The sequence below is a fragment of the Phoxinus phoxinus genome (assembly GCF_949152265.1).
Source record: "Phoxinus phoxinus genome assembly, chromosome: 24".
NCBI classification, from domain to species: domain Eukaryota; kingdom Metazoa; phylum Chordata; class Actinopteri; order Cypriniformes; family Leuciscidae; genus Phoxinus; species Phoxinus phoxinus.
Genome location: NC_136899.1, coordinates 8,765,639 through 8,789,059, shown reverse-complemented (window position 1 = coordinate 8,789,059; position 23,421 = coordinate 8,765,639). Strand labels below are relative to the sequence as shown.

The following is a 23,421-nucleotide window of genomic DNA, read 5'->3' as shown; positions in this document are numbered from 1 at the left end:
GAGTAAAACATAAAAAGGACAAGAAGGATAAAGGCTGAGGAGAGACTCGGGATGGTGAGACGGCTCACACGGACGCGATAAACATCATCCTGTCGTCTGTTCCCTCCCGTCATGTTGCTGACATTCTGAAAGCGTGGGCTGGTAAGTCATTGTTTTAATACCTCAACTGAGAGTTTCGAGAGAGAGGAAGTGGAGGAGAGAGAGAGAGAATTAGATGGAAAGCTAGTTATTAAATGCTAGATAATGTAAAAGGCTCAAGCGGTGCAGAGCAAATTTCAGCCTAAATCCTTTTCCCATCTCCCACACTGTCTGTACTCTTGGTACCGTTTTGAAAATCATTTTCAAGTAGTCGAACATCTCACAGCAATAAAAAAAAATAGTCAAGACACACATGCACACAGAGCAGATACAGAATAAGGAACAAACCCACCTAGCGAAAAGCCTGATTTAAATACTGATTGAGTGACATTTTAAGAACAAATCTGAGGAAATATTTCCCAGAAGAACAAGATTATCATCTCATAAAATTGAAGCTGCAACTCTTAAATCTTGTAACTTTTAAGAGAGCATGAAATGGTATTTGAAACTTGTTTCATCTCCGTAATGTGACGTTATTCAAAGTAAAACTGAATATTAATTTGAGTGGATTGTAAAAAAGAGGCTCCAATACTATTATTATTATTTTATATGTCTTTATATTATTGTTAAATTAAAAATAGTGATATAAAGAAATCATGGATTGCCAGAAAATTCTGTCAATGACGGGGATGTGTTGTGTCATAAATTACATTAATAAATGGCGGGGCAAGAGTTAATACATAAGTAAATAGAGCCTTTTTACATTTTTAACACTGTCATTCATTGTTAGTATATGCAAACAAACATTTTTGTAGTCTTTTCAGAATGTGATATTGTTTTTTTCTCAAAGTGATATCTCTATATACTTGTTAACATAGTGCAGTAGATGACTCCACTGGTGTCTGCCAACTAATAAGAAAATAGAGTCATTGGTTCATTTTTTATATATATACTTTTTTTACATTTTGTAATATTATTATTTTTAATTTTAAGTTGTCAGATTGTATTTCTTTTTTTTCTGATATATTGTGTGAAATAAGACCAGGTAAACATAATAAATAAGTAAATAGATTGAGTCTGCTGTCATTCATTCATTGGCAGTCGAAAATGCAAACAAGTGTTTTTTAGTCTTTTCAGAATGCGATATCGTTTTTCTCTATAAGTGATATCTCTATATCTTTGTCGACATTGTGCAGTAGGGGACTCGGTGTCCACCAGCTGAAAGGATGTTGAACAGCAGATGTAGGATCAAGCGTATAAAGGAAGGCTCTCACCAGAGCGCACAGCAGGTCCACAGCTTCCAGGATCAGCTCTTGGTGTCCGATGCGGGACACCCCCAGATCCTCCAGCTCCTGATGGGTGATCCTCAGCAGCTGGTCACCTCCTACCTTCTCCCGTTCAAAGTTCTTTATATACTGCTGCAAGCAGTCATCCAGACCTGTAGAGACATTAAAAAACATCAACAATGAATCTAGGGTCAACACTGATTCACTTTGCAAAGATTAGAACATCGCAAATCATCCCAAAGCCATGGTGCCCAAAAGATAGGAAAGATGGGAGATGTTCCCCTTAATACAGCAGTACATTTACAGCTAAATTATAACATATTTAGAGATGCATTGGGCATGTACAAGACAATGATACATCCTCCAATATATTACCGAAAAGATATTGAAACATTTGCAACTGTTATTGCACAAAACTGAAAATCAAAAAGCTTTGCTGTCATCTGATTTTTGCAAATAGACTATACAAAAACATCTGATTGTAAATCAGTTTAACAAACTATGTTTGTAATGTATTTTTTATATTGTATAAATGTCTATTTAAATGTCTGAAACTTAAAATAAACATTATGTGGTTGTAAACACTGAATAGTTGTGATTTAGGAAAAGCACTGAGCGTCTCTGCCTCAGCGCCAGCCAAAGAGCAAAATCACTTTTGAATGTATTTTGAATGAAACGTAGCAAAGGACACTACTTTATACAGGTTTTTACAGCGGATGCCACTTAAAACATGGTAAGTCTATCCCTCACAGCCTCGCTTTTATACCTGTCATAATACCTTTAATACCTGTCATCGGCGCTGCTCTGAATAAGGTCTATAACAGGCATTCGGAAAAAGAGTGAATATTCATTTTATGCCAACTAAAGTAATTACAGTGTCCATAATTCCCTTATTAACAAATTAAAAGATATATATCCAACAAAAATGAAGAGGTCAATATTATCCACTTGCAAAAAATATAGAACTGTTGAGATGGAATAAAAATTACACAAAGATTAATGTTCAATGAAAACAAAATCTAGAATAAGAGCATAAACATAATAAACACTAAAAGCATCTAATATTACCCACACCCCCTTGCTTGAACATACTGGTAAATTAAGCACTGACCTGGTTTCTGTTAGAGAGCAAATGAGTAATGCAGAACATGTTGAACATTTTATAATTGCTCATCAAAGCCTTAATAGTGGACAAGAGCAAGGTTTCTGAAATAAATGTATTTCATTTCAGAAACATTGCACTTGACCACTATTAATGATTAACAGTCATTTTGATATCTACATTGTATACTGTCTGTCAGTATCTAAATAAACATTGAAATGAATATTGCCATACATATCAATTTGTAAACAAACATAAACAAGATTCAGATCCAATTTGGTGTAATCTATTTAAAAAAAACTTTAGTTAACTTAAAGCAGCTGTAACTGATAATAAATTATAATGTCATCAGAGCTGCCCATGCCGAATGCAGCACACAATCCTAATAAATGCATCTGCTTCAATTGTCTCATCTGCTTTAGACTCTATTTACTCCAAAATCAGCGATGACAAAGACACACAAGGGCTGCCACACTTATACATGATGACTGAGTCAACAACCTGTATTCCGCCCTAACAATGTCGCACATCCATCAAACTGACAGTAAATGACAGCTAAGCAACATCATAACCTCTAAGCTTTCCCATGTTTGAGGGAGAGGTTCATTTGATGGACAGAGTCGTCACTGTCCAAAAAAAGTGCACGCAAATAGAATTTGTGTGGGAGCGTAATGCAATTTTGAGAACATTTTGAGATCTACATTCTCAATGGGGTTTTACATAGAACCTTAGGGTTCTTGACTAAATTTAAAAAAAAACTTTATGCCAAAAAGTTTCTATATGAGAAAAAGGTAGACTATTCTTCAAGACTGGCAAAATGGGCGTTCAACAAAACTGGGCTGCTTATGCAGTAGAAAGGCAAACCAATTTTTGAAATTGGTGCTACCTGATTAGATAAAACAGAGGAAAATGGCTGTTGTCTTTCCTAAAACTATGTAGGAAAACATAGGACATGTTGTCGTTCAAGGCCACTACCAGTTTCCTATGGATACGCTTAACCAGTCAAATACCGCCTTGCTTTAGTAGAAAAAAACGTCTTAGCAAGCTTTTAGTCGTATTTGTTCCCGGGTGCAAGAATTCAAAGAGTAAACGTTTAGCAGGAGCAAGTTATTTCCGGTTTCCAGTGAACAATCTACCACATTGGTAGCGGCGAAAGGCTGTAAAGAATCGTAAATATGGAACACTGCGACTGAAAATCTGAAAAGCCTCAGTGTTTGTAGTCAACATTTCAAAAACTGGATGACAAACAGTATTTTAGGCCAAATGGAGGGAAAAAAAACTGCAAGAAGCTGCTGTTCTGTCAGTTCCTCCAAACCAAAACGCTGTCCCGTACATGTAAGAAAGATGCTCTCATAGTGTTCCATTTTTACCATAATGCCGTTTAAAAAGTTGAAAAAGTACGATACAATTTTCAGTGTTAAACTTACTCTTACAATAACAGTTTTGTAAATAACCCTCTGTCGATTCAACTGTCCAGGGGCAGGTAAAATGTTAAAGTATTTGTAGTCTTCACAAAAGCCCTGGAGCTGTCAAAAGTCTGCCTGAAGACACGTTTTGCACCATCCGGCAGACTTTTGCTCATAATTAATGTGAATTTCTCGGTCCAGGTAACAGCCAACAAGTAAACATGTTTCGTTTACATATTCTACTGACATTGTAACAAGAAAAAGCAAGGTGAAAACCGATGAAGCTACACTTTAAATGATTGCATAATACTTTAATAATGTATCATTACATTTATTTTTTCTACTGATAAAGCATGTTTATGAGCGGTTTAATTAATACAAATATAATAAAAGTGACAAAGAAATTAAAATACAATTAATTCAAACTAAATCCACTAAAACGATGATGAATGGAACCCCTAAAAGGTTCAATATAAGAAGTGCCTGACAGAAGGTTATATAGAAAGTTTTCTTGTGACTGTATCAGTAAAGCTGCATGTCCAGAATCAAAACCATCCTAAATCAAATCAGAAATGATTGCTGCACTGTCTACGGTAATGCTTCTGAAAACCCGATGGGATGCACACATAAATCAAAATAATAAAGCTACCGTCAGCTGTACAGGATAGATGTGACTATGAAAGCTATAAATACAGAGAAACAGTCTAATAAACAGTGAGGGATCTAGCAAGTTTCGAAAACACCACCATTCACAACTGTCACCATCAAACAGGTGACAACACACACTCTCTCTATAGTGACACACACTTGTTGGACTGCATTTGTCAGTCTTGGGCAGTCTGTTTCCCAACGGCACGTCTCACAGCAGCCGTGATCTCCCGACAGCTGCTGTTCGACACAACGTACATAACTGCAGGATTTACATATTTTGCTTACAGCATGCGCATGTGTTTATGATAGTGCATGTAAGATGGAAGGTAGCAGAAACTCTTTTTAATCTCACTAGCTGCCCTCTAATAATTAAATCTAACACAACCAGCTCATTAACAGAACGGGCCAAAACTCATTTGCCAAGACAGCAAGAATAACAGCTGTCATTACTGCTAAACAATATCTGACTCATTATAGAGCGACCCTTTCTGTTGTTAGATACTTAGTTGGTGATCCGAGGTCTGAATTTAACGTGGAAGGTACGGCTAAAGATGAGAATCTTGAAATGAGCGCAGTGACTAACTTCTGCTGATGCTGTGGCTCTGATTCACAAACTGGACAGGTGCAGTGAACAGTTCATTGTTAGTTAATGGTGTTAATAATGATGTGTGGGCAACAGGATGAAGAGATTTAGAAAGGAAAGAATGAAAGAAGGGTATAGAGAGAGCGTGAACGCTCAGTTTTAATCTTGTAATGCACTTATGGCCATCATCAAAGGAAAGACAATTGGGCCCTGTGACAAGGCCCTTAAATATTTTGTCTCAGGCCCTATGAACTCAAGTAACGATACTAGATGCACCAATAAAGACATTTTGGCTGATACTCCTATTCGTTATTTATTTACCAGTAGCGGCTCCTGACCGTAAATTTAAGTAGGGCAGATTCTGGGTCTTAGTGCTAGTTTATTATAAACATTTTGTAAGATTTATATTCTAATCACTAAACAAACTCTGAATCACCATGCACCAATGCTACAATTTTATATAATATCATAATCACTTGTTAACAAACAAGTATTCATCACTTCAATGAGCTCATTGTTTCAAATTCTGCCTTGAATTATTACATTGTTTAAATTGGTACGTTTTTATCTTACTGTGATTCTGAAATACATAACTTAGAAAGTTACCTCTGATAATAGATCACTCTAAATTGTAATGTAGTAGACACATGCATTTTCTGTAAAGCTGCTTTGAAACGATGTGTATTGTGAATTGAGTAAGACCTATACAAAATAAATGTGAATTGAATTGAATACAGACTGATACACTTTTGGCAGAGTCTAATGTCCTTGCGTTATTCATTCAGTGTGGTGCTTTAATGTTGATTGACAGGCTTTAAGTTAACAACACACACACACATAGAAAATAAGTGGGGCAGTCTCAAATCTGCCCTTAAAATCTCTCAAATAGAGCGTGCCATTTTTTCACCAAATATTTACATTGAACTGTGGGCCGCTGTAAAGCTGGGCAGGGCTCAGGCATCTTACATTACACCGACCTTACATAAAATTCTAACATATCATGCTCACTTTACAAATTAAAATAGTCTAGAAAATCTGAAAAATGTTTGTTGCAGAATGCTGAACACATTTACAATTTATTAGTGATTCAGTTAATAAAGAGGTCTGTGTTTATCATTAATATTTTTGCCCTTACAAACGAGCCGGGGCTGATTTTTACACTATGGTTTACAACTGAACTGGAGGCAATAATTTATGACAACATTTGTTTTTACTTTGCTTTAACTCATAAAAAAAGTTGAAAATGGCTAAACTTATTTTTAATTAGTTATACAAGATTCAACTAATTTAAGTCAGTTGAATGTAATTTAAGTTGAAATGACTTCAACATCTAAGTTGATTGTATTTAAAAATTGAAGGCAGCAACTTTTTTTCACAGCAGTGAAGACAGCAAAGTGTATTACACTCAAGCAGCATTAATTCATCACTATAGTGGATTTATTAACAAATTACTTACAGATTATATATTCTCTCCTGAACAGACACCTATCTCGCTCTCGCTCTCTGCACACACACACTCGTACAGGAGTATTAGAATAGCCTCGCTCTGTTATAGTGCATTATTCATTGCACATGGCCTGCTCCACTGACAGGTAGCACAGTAAAACTGCAGGGAGAGAGAGAGAAAAAAGCCAGAAAAATGGGCCAAAAGGATATAAAGAAAAAAGCTTAGCCTGAGCACTTAAAATATGACACGTATTAAACACCTCCCCGGCTTCCCGTCATTGAATGATAGATAAAACTATCTGGTAAAAAGCTCTAGAGTTACGGATATTCTGAACCTTCCCAACTCTCCCAGATGCAGTCGAAGCAATGTCCTTTATTCGTGCTCTTCTCTCTATAGTCTATCAATCTCCATTCTTCACCTCATTTCTGGCAGCTGTGCTGTGCATTATGCAGACTTGGTGACCACTGAACGGGTTGTCGTGACAACCGCTCAAGGTGCACAAAGTGCTCAAGGTCTTATTGGGAACTCAAAGTGCTTTTCTGGTTTGTTTTAAAGCTCCTGCAATTTAATAGTTTACAGAGAGCGGTGATGGGGTAACTATGTTGAAGTTACAAGTTACCTAGTTGTTAGTAGTTTAACTAATCTAAATAGTTAAAGGACAAGTTCGGTATTTTACACTTAAAGCCCTGTTTACAGATCGTATCTGATGAAATAGAACGGTTAAGATTAAACTTTGGACAGATGCTGCTGTCGCGAGAATTTTAGGTTTATATCGCTTTCCCCCCTCACCCCCACAATGGTTGTCTATGTTCACTGGAAGATTCCTTCCTAAAACACATTAAACTTTCGTTTACAAAGACGTGAAACTCACCGAGTGGTCAGGGGTGTTCACTGATACGGTTCCAAAAAAAATCGCTGAAAAAGATGCATTCCAACAGGTTTTATCGTAGTTTTTGTCCAACTCCATGACTTGTATTGAATGTGCTGTGTGAGGTGCGGTATTACTCCGCCGCTGGAGTGTCTATTATTCAAGCTCTCAACGGAAGAATCACGGGTGTGACACGTTTGGCAAAATAGGTCCACAAAAGCTAAACAAACCTAAAATTCTCGCGACAGCAGCATGTGTTTCAATTTTAATCTTAACCGTTCTATTTCATCAGATTCGATCTGTAAACAGGGCTTTAAGTGTAAAATACCGAACTTGTCCTTTAAACTAATCTAAAGCTACACTTTTAAAAAACGTAGTTCAGTCAAGACAACTCTTGGGATAGTTTGTAAAACATTGTATTAATGTAAATAGAATGTGAATAGGCCAGAACCTGATTTCACCAAGTTCAACTTGATCAACATATTGATACTGGAACAACAATCCAATCAACCAATCAGATTTGAGGGACAAGTTTATAGTTTAGGTCGAGATTAGGCTTACAACCAGAGTTAGGGGCTTCTATGGTTAGGTTTAAAGGTAGGAATATGGTTATAATAACATTTTTGGACCGTAATGTTGTTCCAGGATCAACAAAATATGTTGACCTATGAATGCGTCTAACCAGCACATGCCTACATAGATTTGGTCTTGGCAGACTAGATCTGCTATACGCTGCCACGGCTGCTGCTGCAGATCAAGAATGACTTGCTTCTGCTAAATGCTCGGAACATACTGTAAAATGAATGGAAACATGCTGCTGCTGCTAGAGAGAGGGAGACGCCTTCGTAACAGATCTAGGCAGGTGGTGCTGGGGGAGGTGGAGAGCTAGAATAAGAATTTGCATAGTGCATTCGTTTAGTAGTATGCAAAAATAACAACATATTCAGTGTATATGATTATATTTATTTTTAAAAATGGATGCAGCTTTATTGGGACATTACCTGTCCCTGTCTTTAAAGCCCAACCTTACACCTACTCCTAACCTCACCCCAAAACACTTTTTTCCCCAGCTACTAAATACCCATTAGGCACTTTATTTCCACTTGTTGAATATTTATTTAAAATAAACTCCTCTCTGAGCTTATATTCAATTCGAAAATAATAATGTTCCTTAGGAGATAGTATAAATAGCCTTTGCCAGCAGGGTGGGCTATTTGCACTTGGTGTAAATAGACACTCCGTAATCATAAATGTCTCTTGAGCATCAAATATTAGAATAATTTCGGAAGGATTTCAGACTCTGAAGACTAGACTAATGGCTGCTGACAATTCAGCTTTGCCATAATACATTTTTGCATAAAAACAGTAGCTCACAGTGGCAACTGGTAAATCTACCCTAAATACAACTAATAAAACTAGAAAACACACTGATTTATGTAAATGAGTCAAATACAAAGTGATTTGGCTACAAAAAAAAGTGTAAATGCCTCAAATTGATGAGTGAATAATTTTAACAAATTAATTTAATGAATCATTAAAAGAAACCTATTCACTAAAATGAATCGGACTTTCGAAAGCCACATTAGAGAGTTTTTTCTTGGTTTTAAAGTTGTGAACAGTTTATCGACAAAATATCACCAGTTTAACGGCTTGGTGAGATACAAGGCTACTTGTTGGGGAAAGTTATCTTGTTTCTGAAAAATATACACTAAGCTGTCACTCTACTGAATAGTCAAGTTAGTAGCATCGCTACTTTTAGTCTGGGTTCACACTGCAAGTCTTAGTGCTCAATCCTCCTCGTCTTCATCCTCCTTACCGCCTGCACTCAAATTCACTGGCTTCTGCTTCAAATCACCTTAAATCCTGACTTTAATGGTCTCCATGACATTTACTTCCGCATGACATCATGCTGCATGCCGTCTTTGTTATTGTTCTTTTGCGCAGAGCTGGGACCAGTTCACCCTCGAAATCTGATATTGGCCACATTTAAAAAGTAATGTGAACAAATAAACAAAAACAAAAGCACAAAGGCTTACAGTGTGAATCTAGCCTTAGTTATGGTTACTAAAAGGTGTAACGTCCCTGAAAAGAAACATGAATACAGATTGCAAAAGGATGGGATAAGAATACCCATGAATCAGCTGTGAACTCCTACACAGGTTTTCCGTCGTTCTGCCATGACACCACCTGCGACGAGGCTCTTAATATGTGTGTCCACCACTAAATCGTCCTTGCTCTGCCGTCACTTAATCTCAAAGCCATAGGGGACTTCTGGAGATGAGAAATTCATCAGTTAAATAAACCCTGTCTTAAAATGAGCCATCCAGCTGTGCAGAGCCAGATCTCAAGCCTCTGCTGAAGTAGGAGAGTACTGTGTGCAGTTTGAGATGTTGTTGAGATCTCTTCTGTAACTCTATTGAACATAGCATAAGATTACTTTTCTTTCCTAAAATAATGACAACAAACTTGACTTGGACCATCACAGACGCAACAACATTTCTGTTCTCCTATCTCTACCTGGTTGTTTATAATGGCTCCCAAGCAGTAACATCATGGGCCCTATCTTGCACCCAGCGCAATTGACTTTGAACACCGACGCATGTATCATTCCTATTTTGCACCCGCGCACAGCGGACTTTTCCCTCCACAGACGCACGTCGGTAAATTAGGGAATGAACTTGCGAATCATTTTCACATCAACCATCTAAGGCTATGTTTACACGGAAACGATCTGAAGAGAAAGCGCATAATTGGCGTTGCGTTATCACTTTTTATTCTGCGTTTAGACGAGCGTTATGGGGGGAAATCTGCGTGCATATGGTGACGCGAAAGTGTGTGAAATTGGATGTAGTGTGCACTCCAGGCGGCTAGGTGGCAATGTGAAGCACTGAAAGTGAAAGAGACGCTGACACTGTTTTTCATGTTTAATACGGTATAGCTGCTGCTTTAACCCTCGGTGCTCTTCGCGTGTCGCTCAAAAATGACAGATTTTTTTTTTTTTTTGTAAATGAAATTAATGCTGTATTTTAGTTTGATAATGTTTTGTTATTTTCCTGTACTAGCGCATGCCTGTGACGTAAACGCGTACGCGACGCCTTCGCTGTCTAGCAGACTTTTGCGTTTTTACTGTTTTTACCCTTTAGACGGGAAAGCGATGGTGGAGCGTTTTTAAGATTTCCACTCTGGAGGGTGGTTTCACTTTTTTGCGTTTTTAAGACCCCAAAACGCCGTCGGCGTGTAATCGAAAGGCACATCCACTAAAATATTTTTACGTTTTCACCCGCGAGCGTTCTCGTGTAAACAGGGCCTAAAAACCGGTTTCTGATTGCTCTCAGGTACTGACTCTTGAGTAATGATCTGAATCCAGAGCATCAGCAGAGGAACCCAGGTGTTTCCCACCAAATATGTCTCCTAACAGATGCTCTACTCCCTACAGACACACAACAGTTGTTGAAGCGAATCTGTTTCCCTCCCATCTGTAAAACTATGCAGCTCTTGGCCAGTTCGATTGATGACTTTTTTGGGGGTGGCCTTGTTGTGGTGGTTTCATTCCTTATAAACTACTGACACTCTTTAGATCACCATCCTGAAAAATGTGAACACTGACAGACAGGATACAGCGCAAGAGCGTACAGTCTCTTACTGAGTACATACTGTATTGCTACCTTTCTGGAGTGATTTGCTGAATATTTCCCTCTATACTGCGGTTCTTCAGTTCTATAAAGTGATTCAGAGATGACTCACACCCTTTACACCCACTGACAGCACACAAACACACTTTTACACTTTTTCACAGGAGGGAAGAGTCGCCCTGAGCCAAGCCACACACCCACACACCCGCCCCTCGAAGCTGCAGCCCAGGACGCAGTGCTAAAGCTCTGCGTGTATGTGTGTGTATTATTATTCAAAGGTCTTTAACCTCGCTTTCTTCCTCTCGCTCTCGCTCTCTGTATTTCTGTCACACACACGCAGTCAATCCTCCCCAGCTCTGCCACATGTCATACGAAATACAATATTCATGTGTTCCCTTAGGACACACCCCGGAGACAGGCCTGGAATCCCCAAAATGCCTCGGAGAGCCTGATACGTGTGTGCGAGTACATATGCTCTAATGACCTCCATAAGTGCGCGCTATACATTTTCCACTCAAGCACACCAACATTGGCCTCATAAACCATCAGAAAAACTATCAAACCAAACCATTCTGAGCTGAAAAGCGCTAAACGACAGCGTGTCATTTCAGGCAAACATCCCAAAAAGCAGCTAATGCACCTTCCTACATGACAATCAATTATGAGATGTGTAGTGGAGCGAGAGAGCCGCGCCGTAACATAATCTTTCATCTTCCTGTCAAGATATTTCAGCTGAAGCTGCGATTCTGTTTTTTGCTCGTTTGTTAAAAAAAAAGTTTAAGTGAAGGATGCCAGAAAGGAAAATTAGTTCAAAGTGAATGAGTTGAAATTCTTGAAGGGTTTTGAAATATATATAGGCCTTATTATATCTATGGGCATGTAGCAGTCGGAGGGTTAAGATCTCAATTGTTTACTAGACAGGCATGATATACAGTAGTTACTGCGTCAAGCTTCTCAGATTTTTCTATCCACAATATTGCTAGGCTATATGTCACTGTTTGTCAATGAATCATTTAATTTGTTTCTCTTTTCATTTAATAATAATAATAGTAATACATAAACTTTGTGTCCAATTTTTCCCTTTAAAATTCCTAATAATAGAAACAATAAAGATTTATTATTATTATTGTTTTATTTACTAATCTAGTTGATTAGATATATGTATTATATATACATTATTATTGTTGTTAATATGAATAATATATTACAGAAACATACAAGTTTTGTTTTTGCAAATAAATTCCAAAATAATTTTCAAAGAATTGTGAGGAAAAATCCGAGACAAAGTTGATTTGTCAGCACAGAATATAAAGCTATACAAAAAAAAATCTGATTGGCTGGCTGTTATGCTTATTTAAATAAGCATAACAGCCAGCCAATCAGATTTTTTTGTGTTGATAACTGAATACAATTTTATTTCATTCATTATTTATATTAGCCTATACTGTCAAAAATAATAATTACTACAATTATTTTACAAATATATTCAAGAGGAAAGGAAGAAATCTGAAACAAAGTTGATATTTAAATGAGCACAACAGAGTCTAATGAGCCATAAAAGAGTTATCACTCAGTCATCTTTATCTATTCATCACAGGCATTCGTGTGATGAACGATTCTCAGCTGAATTGATTTTGATACCAAAATATCTCAGTAGGTGATTCAGGACTTGAATGGTCCATCAGCACATTTATAGGCTCCAGTGCACAGCTTCCAGTGTCGCTTGGTTATTATATTGAACACTCCTCTGAGGCAATGGCTCTACTGAAATAGTGCTGCCTTCCAGTAAAACCACAAGCCACAAAAGCACAGCAAAACCAGGACCACAGTCTAACTGGGAAACCACAGATGCTGGTTCTAGTTTAGCCAAAGTGCTCCACCCTGATCTTTACAGAGATGGAGGCATTGGCATCAGAGACGGGCCTCCAATCAGAAGCTGAGATGTTTATTTCTCTGTTCCCTGGAACGTGTTGGCTAGCACTGCAGATACATGGACTTTTCTACAAATAGAGCCTGAAACACTAAATAGGGTTTGAAAAAATATATATATACCAAAAACTTGAATAACAGAAAAAAATTTGTGGTTAAGCTGGATGAGTATAAATATACATATTTTGCATATTTTAACTTTATGTTAGGTCAATTTTGTTAAATTGTTATGTAACATTTCTAATAGTTCTCACACAATAACAAAAATGAGAGTTGTGCCTCTGTTGCTTTTACCAAAGCATACCGTATTCAAGGAAAGTGATGCACACTGGTTAGCCGCAGGAGATGATTATATATTCAGTAGCACTTATGGGAAAGAGCAAGAAAAAGAGAAAAAGAAAGTCAGATAGAGAGATGGAGAGAAGAGGCTTGCTGCCTATGAGAGTTTGTAAGGCCGCAGTGATGTGACAGAGCTTGATTAGATCTAAAGCCCTGCGGTCAGAAAGCTAATCAAGAGGAAGGAGCAGGCATGCACACACCCACAGACACCCTGAAGATGTGTTTCCAGCTGTTGCATTCCGAACACTGGGGAAAAAAAATGTTCGATCTTTAAATAGTGATGACATGAAGACAACAGCTGGCTTAATTATTTCAAGGAAATGTCTTGAGTGAACTTAAAAAGTCACGTTTCAAAATCTGCCATCATTACAACAATTACAACTTTAGGTTAAGTATCTGTAAGAAGTTGTTCAATGCAAATTACAATATTGTGTCATATAATATGTGCTTATGAAATGCATGGAGAGAAAAACATCACATGAATAGTCAACTGGACAAAAACAAGACAAAAACCACATGCAGAACTCAACGTTTGATGCAAAAATACAACTGGTAATTTTAGTAAAACATTAAAATATTATTATTTATTATTTTAAACAATTAAAAATTATATATACAGTAGTCAACATTTGAAGTGGATCAAAACAGTTCATCAAAGTTTTCCTAAGACAAGAATGGCTGAATTGTTAAAAATTCATATAACTTTGATGAAAGGTTTTGATCCAATTCAAATGTTGACTACTGTATATCTATATATAGCCTACTGTATGTGTGTGTGTGTGTGTGTGTGTGTGTGTGTGTGTGTGTGTGTGTGTGTGTGTGTGTGTGTGTGTGTGTATATATATATATATATAAACTGTATGTGTGTGTGTATATGTATATATATATATATATATATATATATATATATATATATATATATATATATATATATTATATTATATCAAAGTTCATTTTCAAGGCTTTAATTCTAATGAGACATTAGGCAAAACTTGGAGATCAAAGCATTGCGATATCTTATGTCTTTTTGTTATTGTATCCTTGATATTTTTAATATTTATCATATTGCAGTTCAAATCACAAACACAATATTAAACAAAATTATTATAATGTGATATTTTCGGCCATAATGTGTAGCTCTTAGAAATAATCATACTTTGGAACTTTGGTTTGCAACATCTGTTAATAGTAACCTTTTAAACCAAGGCACTGAGGCCACGATATTTCAGAACAGAGCAATCGTTCTGTTAAGCCTTTTATTGTAAGTCTCCAGGGCAGGCTGATGTACCATTACATTTCCTTCTGTATCCTTTGTCCCATCTTTCCTAAACACTGTTTATTAAAGGCCCAGCATGGCTCTGAGACACCACAACAACTGCATAGAGAAAAGTAATATATTCATTCAAGAGCATTAAAAATGCAGGTCTTAGGAGCCCTCCATTTACCAATAATCAGCCTTAGCTCTACCTACAGTATCACTTGCTTGCATCTTCATCTCCATCTTCACTGTTCTTTCAGCTGCACATGTCTCATTGAATGCATATTAATACACACTCTCAATGATTCCAGACAGCATCCACATCTCAGGCTGATCAAATACAACACCAGTCCCTTCTTGGCAAGTTTTCTGAAGCCATAGATGAACCAAAAGGGAACAATTTTTGTTCAACCCAAATTCAAAGGGATAGTCCATACAAGAATATTGTTATAATTTACTCATCCTCATGTTGTTCCAAACATTGTTTTCTTTTCTACAACACAAAATAAATTTAGTCCTTTTTTGTCCATATGCATGTCCACTGTATGGACAAACACGTTTTAAAATATTTTACAGAATAGTGTCTTTTTCTGTTCCACACAGGTCTGGAATGACATGAGGTTGATAGAATATTAATTTGTGGGGAAACTACAGTATCTCTAAAAGTCATTAATAACAGAAAATCTGTATTGGGAAAGAAAAATAAAGATTGTTACTTTGCTACAAATTAATATGCACTACCTCCATTAACCAGACACACACAGTTCTACAATAAGAAAAAAATATGCAGGTGCTACAATGTAAAATATTAGTTTTTATACTACAAAATTTCATGTAAGATTCAATGTGTTACTGGCTGCTTCTTTGCAATTGTTTTGTGAAATTTATTAGCAATTTCTATGTGAAAATGTGTTTTTTCCACATGATGAACACTTTAAAAAGTGTCATAGAGAAAGGACAAAGCTGTTGGAGATGTCCAATGTTTTGCTGATTCTTAGTTTGTGGCACTCCAGGCAGCCTTCAGAGCACTGATACACTATTAGCAAGACTTTAATAATGGCATTTAGAGAGGGCCATAGAGGGGGTGTGCTGAGTGTAATGTGTAGGCCTGGGGAGGTGCGATCAAAACACTCACAAACTCTCTGAGTCACAAACTGAAAAATAGATTAACTATAAGTCACAGATGCAGTTTGACCTAAAGCTGATGTACATAATGTACCCCTCCAACACACGCACGCACACCAAAGAAGCCTGAGCCTCCACTTCAATTTAGCCTGAACCAGACTGATTCGGCTACATCCTGTCTCCCTGTAAGCTGCATTAGCCGTGCTATTAAATTAATCTTCTCTTCACAAGCAGGTAACATTTCACAGCTCTATTTCCAGGTTATATGCTTATAATTGGGACAGTAAGGGTCAAAACCAAGCCACTAATGTGACTAGGTAGATTTTATAGCTTATAGGTACACATCTGAAAGGACAAATCATGAGACAAATTGATAGAGAGCACACCAATAAATTTGATTTCAGTAACACTAAACCTGTGTTAAACCTGGTACACAACTATTTGAATCTAAAATGAGGGCAAATATCCCTCCTGATAAGGCCTTCTTCTCTGATGGTTAGTCTCTGTTCCCCACAGATGCTCACATTGACGCACAAATGCGACGGCATTAAACTACCTCATGTCTTAAATCACATAACATTAAAATAATAATGAACAAACAACTTAAAGAGCACTGACCTATACCACCTGACTGCTGCAGGTTCATTTCAGCGTTGATAGTGTTGCCATTGAAACACTTAAATTTGAGTATAACGTCACGGGTTTGCATCTCTTCCAATTACAGTAGTTATGGCGCAGTTAACTCAGCTTAAGCTAATTGTTTTGGTTCAGGAAGAACTGTAAAAGGTGGCTGCTGTTTTGGTTGCGGTGCTCGGTGACTGACGTCTGTCTAACTCTGCATAGCATAAAAACGCACGTCATCAGCGTGTTTCATGTATGGAAGCATATGTTGACAGGCAGGTAGGACATCGTACCATTTATTGGATGAACATTTTATGGTTATACACCTTCCACAGATCTAGCCTACTATACTGTATATAAATACATTAAGACCACTTAATGATTGCTATCAGACTTTCAACCAGCATAACTAAAAAAATTCTAGAAACCAATCACCTACCCCGCCTTTAATGACAGAATTTAGTTCCAGCCAAAGCTTAGATTCAGGATTAGGGAGACCAAATGTATTAATCTGTCAACAATCAATGTTACTCCATCAATATAACTATTAGGCTACTATTATAGTAACTTTACATCTGAGGCTTCCAGTGAACCAATGCAAAAGTCTATTAAAATGGCAAAATATGCTGCTTTCATAATCTTCATCTTTTGCACCATACATCCCAGAGGTGTTATTCTTATATTCTCACATATTTCTATCATATTAGCTCTAAGACATGATATTAAAAACACTTTTGAGTGATATCATAACAAGCCTTATATCACAGATCTGTGAATCATTATCCCACTGGGACGCACTCGAATCCTGTCATACAACCTCGATAACTCACTGCTCGATTTGTTATTCTGATGACACGCCGCCCACGCCCACGAGAGCAGAGAAGGCGCGTAATGGCCCCTCCGCCTCCGCGCGTCAAAGATTCTGCTTCTTTTCTTCAACTATTATGAGGATGCTTATTCACATTACATTTATTATCCCCATAAAATGTTGATTACCTAATGGAAATGGTGATTTTTGACGCTCCTTGACCAGCATTGCCATTACTGGCATTGTAGGCTATGTCAGAGTTCAAGCTCTTTTTGTGAAATAACAAAGTTAAATTCTAGGGTTAACGTTATTTGTGATTATAGATAAGTAGCTGATAGGCTATCTTTAGTTGGCCGAATTATGCGAGTTGGCATATGTATTAATCAATGGCTTTTTAAGGGCGTTCGACGTTGTAAAGGAATTTCTGTCACCAAGTTTCTGTCGAGGACTGTAACCAGTGCCCCTATATCTAACAGTCAGCTATTTTAAAGACATTTTAACAAAACTTTAAAGTTCTTGTGATACATTTGTGATGTGTAACTCAAAAATAAATAGATAAATAATAGCATTAATCGTGCTGTCATACCATCCCATACCGAGGAAAGCGCTCGAGCAGCGAACTGTTGCTATGGTTACCTCCTCAGGCAAACGGGACTTCTGTTCGCTAGAGGCTATTAGTGCTTTCTGACTTGTAAAATAACTTTTGTGTGTATAACTAATTGACACACAAACATATAGTTACAAGTAAAAGAAGACAGGCTACTTTTAAACTTTTTGTTTGACTTCCTTTGAGGTGTTCAAGCCATATTGTGAGTTAGCTCGAACAGTCCACCAATAATTCATTCCCTGGTCGCTATCATTAACATCAGACATCTGTACGCTTAAGAATACCCAACTAGAACATAAACGATCTGATATATATCAAATTTAAGAATAGGCCAAACGTTACCCTGCGCCATTCGATTAGTAGGGTAAATAATGGGCTTTGCGGGTTTAGGGACCAAAACGCATCACGTACCTTTCATCCAGTCCACAACTTGACTGGGGCTCCATTTACTAACAGGTTCCATGACGAGAGCCATCGCGAAACTTTCTGTGGTTGCCCCCTCGACACGGATGTTGATGTGGTTTCACGCAGCTCTGGGGAGCTCAGATCGGTGGTCTCACGTTAAGCGCCTAGATTTGGCCCCCGGTTACGCGATTTCATCCCATCCAGAATTGCGCATCCAAAAGCGTCACAGCGAACGACATCAAGCACATTCCTAACCCTTTACTCCAGCAAACTCAAGCGTTTCTTATTATTAACACCCATATCTTAGAGCCCAAACCTAGCTGGTCCCCGTTTCAGTTCAGATCCTGGCATAATGTGCCATGCTCTGCCGGGTCCCCAACAGTCGCGTCTTCATGCCATGCACTAAATGCAGTCTCTCCTGTTTCTCCCTTCGTTTTCTTCTCTTCTTTAGGAGTCTGTACCTTTCAGGGGTGGACTAGCGGGTATGTAGAGTGAGACAGAGAGAAATGAGCGGCGTACCCACGGGGACTCAAGTGAACGTCGCTTTCAAATGCAGCGGCGAGCGTTGATTCAATTGGGCGCGCGCTCCTCCTGTGGGTGGTGCGGCAAAGTGAATTTGACTCGCGCGCTCGGTTTATTTCCCACGAGGATAAAAGGCTTTCGGCCGTATTCATTTTAATAAGGGCACGCTGGTTCGCCCTGCTTCAGAAACTCTGTAAAAGCAGTGCACGCAAAGTATTTGTCTGGAATATACATGAAATGATGCAGAGGTGCTATATTTGCATGAGACTTGGGCACTTGGGACTATGTAGTGTGGTCTAAACCAAAATTATGGAGGACTGTGGTAGCATAAACCATATGAGTGACAAGAATAACTCAAAGATTTATAAATGGGAGTTTAATCGGGGCTAGTTGTCACACGTTTCACTCCAGTGAATATTTCTCACAGTAGGTTTATTTTTGAAAGTCAATTTCTGTACAAGAAGATATAGCCTAAAGTCTTAAAAAGCTATTAAACATTTCGATTTGAACACAAATTGCCCAGGAAAAAAAGATGCTGTTAATGTAAGAAAACTTTGGTGAAACTATGGGCAAGTTGTCTCAATACAAGGGAACCTGTCATTAAACAGCCTATTTCAGGCTTTTCTGCAAAATATAAAAACATGGCATTCATGAAACATGTAGGTAACAAATTAACTAGACTTGTTTTTAGCCAAAAAAATGGCCTTGGTCCTAAAATGAATTTAGCAAGAAAGACTAGGTTTTTGAAACCAACCAAGCCATTATTTACAAAACATAAAATATCAGTAACTTTACAATAAAGTCTCATTTCTTAACATTAATGTAAACTAACATGAACTAACAATGAGCAATACATTTGTTACAGTATTTGTTCATCTTTGTTAACGTTAGTTAATAAACTTATTGTTCATGTTCACATTATTGTTAACAAATACAACTTTTGATTTTGATCATTTATTGGTAAATGTTAAAATTAACATTAACAAAGATGAATAAATGCTGTAGAAGTCCAGTTCATTATTAGTTCATGTTAACTAATGTATTTAAATTAACTAATGAAACCTTATTGTAAAGTGTTATCATAATATATCCTAACTCATAAACTGAGAGATTTAACAAAATACATTTTAATTTCACATTATAAGGGAGTACTGAAGAATATCTCAAAATTAAAATCCAAATCACATTCCTAATGTTAAAATAAACAGCTACAGCATCTATTATTCACAGAAAGAGCCCCAAAAGAAGTACTGTATACATTTTTGAGCATAACAATTGGATACAAAAACATTGTTTAATGTGGTTTATTATTGTTGGCACTGGCAGTCTTTAGCTATAATAGCAGTGTAAAGTAGAAAAAAGGCTTAATTTTTCTTATGAATTCTGTCTTAGACATCTGTAACTGGTTCAATGAACTACAAAAACATTGAATTTCGTACTTAGTCATAAACATTTCAGTAAAAAAACTGCATTTATAGCATGTTTTTGTTGCATTTAGAATGTATTATGTTGAACAAAACAGTTCTGTGAGTGTTTTCAATATAAATTGAAGTGGTCTAGCAAACCCAGCCAACATGGACAGTTTCGCCAGTTCACCATCATCCCTGGCCTTCATCCTGGCAGCCTATTGATTTTTTTCCAACTCATCCTTACTTCAGAACCAGAGCAGATGGAGCCAGGAGGCTGGATTCGGGCCCAGATCAGGCCCCAGTATGTCAGCATGAATCATACAACAGATTCTGTGGAACCTCACCACAGAGATTCAGTGATCAGTGGGCTCTGCCCCATAAACATGCACTCTTAATCACACGGGGAGGGTAGAATCAGAGCAGGAAAAACTGGAGCTGCCGGATTCATTTCCAGCCGATTGCATGCAGCGCAGTCCAGCTCAGGGGCTTTTTTAGCACCAGCTTTCATATTTTTTATCTAAGTCTGCTCTCTTTTACGAGGGCACACAACTGCTTTTGAAACGGATATTTGTCATTGTATGTCGTTTTGATTTTATTTTTGCATATTTGGGGTAGTGTGCCCCCTTCTGGCCACCCAGAGACATGAGCCAAAGTTGCAGTCCAACAGAAAGGATTGATCTCACTCTTTATTTGAATACTTTCAACGTATTTTGCAGTGTCTCAACAGTGCAGGTTTATAGATACATATACAAGTTGTGATCTAGTAATAATCGCTTGCTTAGAGTGAGATCTGGGTATCAGTTTTAGATACAAAAGGAAAGCCTGTCCTTTGTTCTGGGATGAGTGCTATGAAAAGCAGGGAAAGCACTGCTTCCCATGGGGCTAGGGAACGTCGGATAGAAAGATTCTGTCAGCTTTGCTTCCTTTCGCTGTTTTTGCTGTGCAAACAGGGTGGTACACAAACACCTCCAGAAGGATGGCGGGGGTATCGGCTTCAGAACGCATTGCTGCTTTTGAGTGGGAGGAACTAGGGTGTTTTTATTTCCTGCCGGCCTAGATGTTGTGGAGACGTCAAATTTATTCATCTATCCATGCTGCTCCTACTCTTCTAGAATGGCACAAACAAACAAAATGAGCGTATGCCGTTTTGGAAAATGAAGTGGGTTAGCAGTGCTGTCTGACAGCTGCCACAGGGCTCCTTACCCATAATAAACAGTTGGAAGGAATATGCTTGTCTGGCACCAAGATACCTGTGTGTATCCTGAGAACAAGCTGAGAGGTTTGGGGTGCATATTCATGCTCCTTTTTTCCATTCCATTAGTAATCTTTAGGAAGACTGATGTTAGAGGAATGTTCAGGGCTCAATAGAAGATATAAGCTTTATCAGCATCTCTGGCATACTGTCAATTACTAGGCTACAGAATATTTATCCACAATTTGTAAACAACAAAACAAAAATCACATAAAGGTAATGTTCTTACAACATACGTCTTACATAGACGTCAGCAAATCATGTTTAAAAAAAAAAAATTTTTCACCGTTTAAAAAATTAAAGCCACAATATTTAAACATTACTCATGTTAAGAATAGAGTCAGCTGCCCTTTACTCTTATCAGTGACATTTCTGAAAATAAGGCATTTCAATAACTGAATAATAACCTTTTCATTGCCATTAAAGTGAAATTACTGAACCTAAACAGAGGAGCCTGATAAAAATGCTCACTTAAAAGAAGAAAAAAATATATAGGACTATATTAACCATTGAACTATTTGTTAAACTTGTCACGTGAATGGCTTTTAGAGATGCCTTGTTGTTGTCGATAACAAGCATCTCAAAAAAACATTCACGTGAAACGTTTCAGAAAATAGCGATATTATGAATCAAGGTATTCACAGTTAGGCCTACACATGGTACTCCAACGTAGCCTGCCCTACACATAACAAATAATTACTTTGAATGTTTTCGTGTTCTTTGATTGGAAAATGTGTGTACCTTAAGAGTTCACAGTTGCATGTTCCTTCTTCTTCTTCTTCTTCTTCTTGTTTTTCATGGCGGTTGGCAAACAACTTTAAAGAGCATTGCATATGCAGGTTTGTTTTAACTGTTTGTAGATATACCGGTAGTTTCATTTGATCCAGTGCTCTGTTTTCTTAAGTAGCACTACGGACCTTCTGTAGCCCCGCCCCTTTTCAGCACCGCGTGCTCGTTATCTTCTGTCTTCCGGTTTGTATTTAGCATGAAGGTAAGATACGGATTTACCTATGGGAGTACATCCGCTTGAAAACATCACAATACTCTACAATTAACTCTACAATATGAAAATCCAACTAATAACTGTTCTACAGTGATGCCATAGTGCTGTGAACAGTGTTTGAAGCGACAAGAATACTTTTTGTGCGCAAACAATAAAATAAAAATAAAAACGACTTTATTCAACAGTTTCTTCTCTTCCATGTCATTCTCTGACGCTGTTCACGTTGTAATCCGGGTTCTAGGTCAGAACGCTGGCTCAGTATTGGCCGTGTCAGAGAATGACATGGAAGAGAATAAATTGTTGAGTAAAGTCATTATATTTTTGCACACAAAAAGTATTCTCGTCGCTTCATTATATTATCCACTGCAGTCACATGGACTATTTTAACAATGTCTTTACTACCTTTCTGGGCCTTGAAAGTGGTTATTACATTGCAGTAGGCTATGGGGGGATGGGGTGGGACAGAAAGCTCTCGGATTTCTTCAAAAATATCTTAATTTGTGTTCCGAAGATGAATGAAGGTCTTACGGGTTTGGAACGACATGAGGGTGAGTAATTAATGACAGAATATTCACTTTTGGGTGAGCTAACCCTTTAAAAGAGTGCTTTGTTTACCAATCGAGCTTTGATAGTTCTGATTTTAAGGCTATGGAAAAACTCAGCATTATCATGAGGGAAATTTGTCTCAGATTGTTAGTATTTCCCTTGCCAGCCAATGATTTATCTGTAAAGTTTTACTGGTGCTTGTTGAATTTTCTTGATAATCATCACCCCTCCAAAAAGTAGCGCACTAGGCATTTGCCTATGTCACCTTATGGGCCTGAATTTTGAAAATATTCTCAAAAACTCAAAATTTTAAGTTCTTCAACACAAATGTGAGCTGTACAGTTCCAATTTTTGTACATGATACTGTATTACATCAGTGCAACTCAACCAAAGATTGAATGTCAGTATAGTATTCACAATTCCTGCTTTTAAAGCTATTGGTCTCGCTGGTCTGAGCTCTCTCTCTCTCTCTCTCTCTCTCTCTCTCTCTCTCTCTCTCTCTCTCTCTCTCTCTCTCTATAATAGCATAACCGCTCTGCTGATG

At 37.6% G+C, this 23,421-nt stretch overlaps 1 protein-coding gene across 7 annotated transcripts in view; it reads right to left on the bottom strand.

Moving 5' to 3' along the window:
• Window positions 1-22,237, bottom strand: part of cnksr2a (connector enhancer of kinase suppressor of Ras 2a) — a 79,903-nt gene extending 57,666 nt beyond the window's left edge. For 4 of the 7 annotated variants that reach the window (XM_079602395.1, XM_079602397.1, XM_079602398.1 and 1 more), the window contains exons 1-2: window positions 18,152-18,662; window positions 1,353-1,516 (exon numbers count right to left, since the gene is read on the bottom strand). In XM_079602395.1, coding sequence (XP_079458521.1) covers window positions 1,353-1,516; window positions 18,152-18,215 — 228 coding nt within the window. In that variant the 5' untranslated portion in view covers window positions 18,216-18,662. Of the gene's footprint in view, window positions 1-1,352; window positions 1,517-18,151; window positions 18,737-22,069 lie in introns of those variants that run through there. The other 3 variants (XM_079602400.1, XM_079602401.1, XM_079602396.1) reach the window with 2 other exon arrangements.
• Window positions 22,238-23,421: the final 1,184 nt, after the last annotated feature.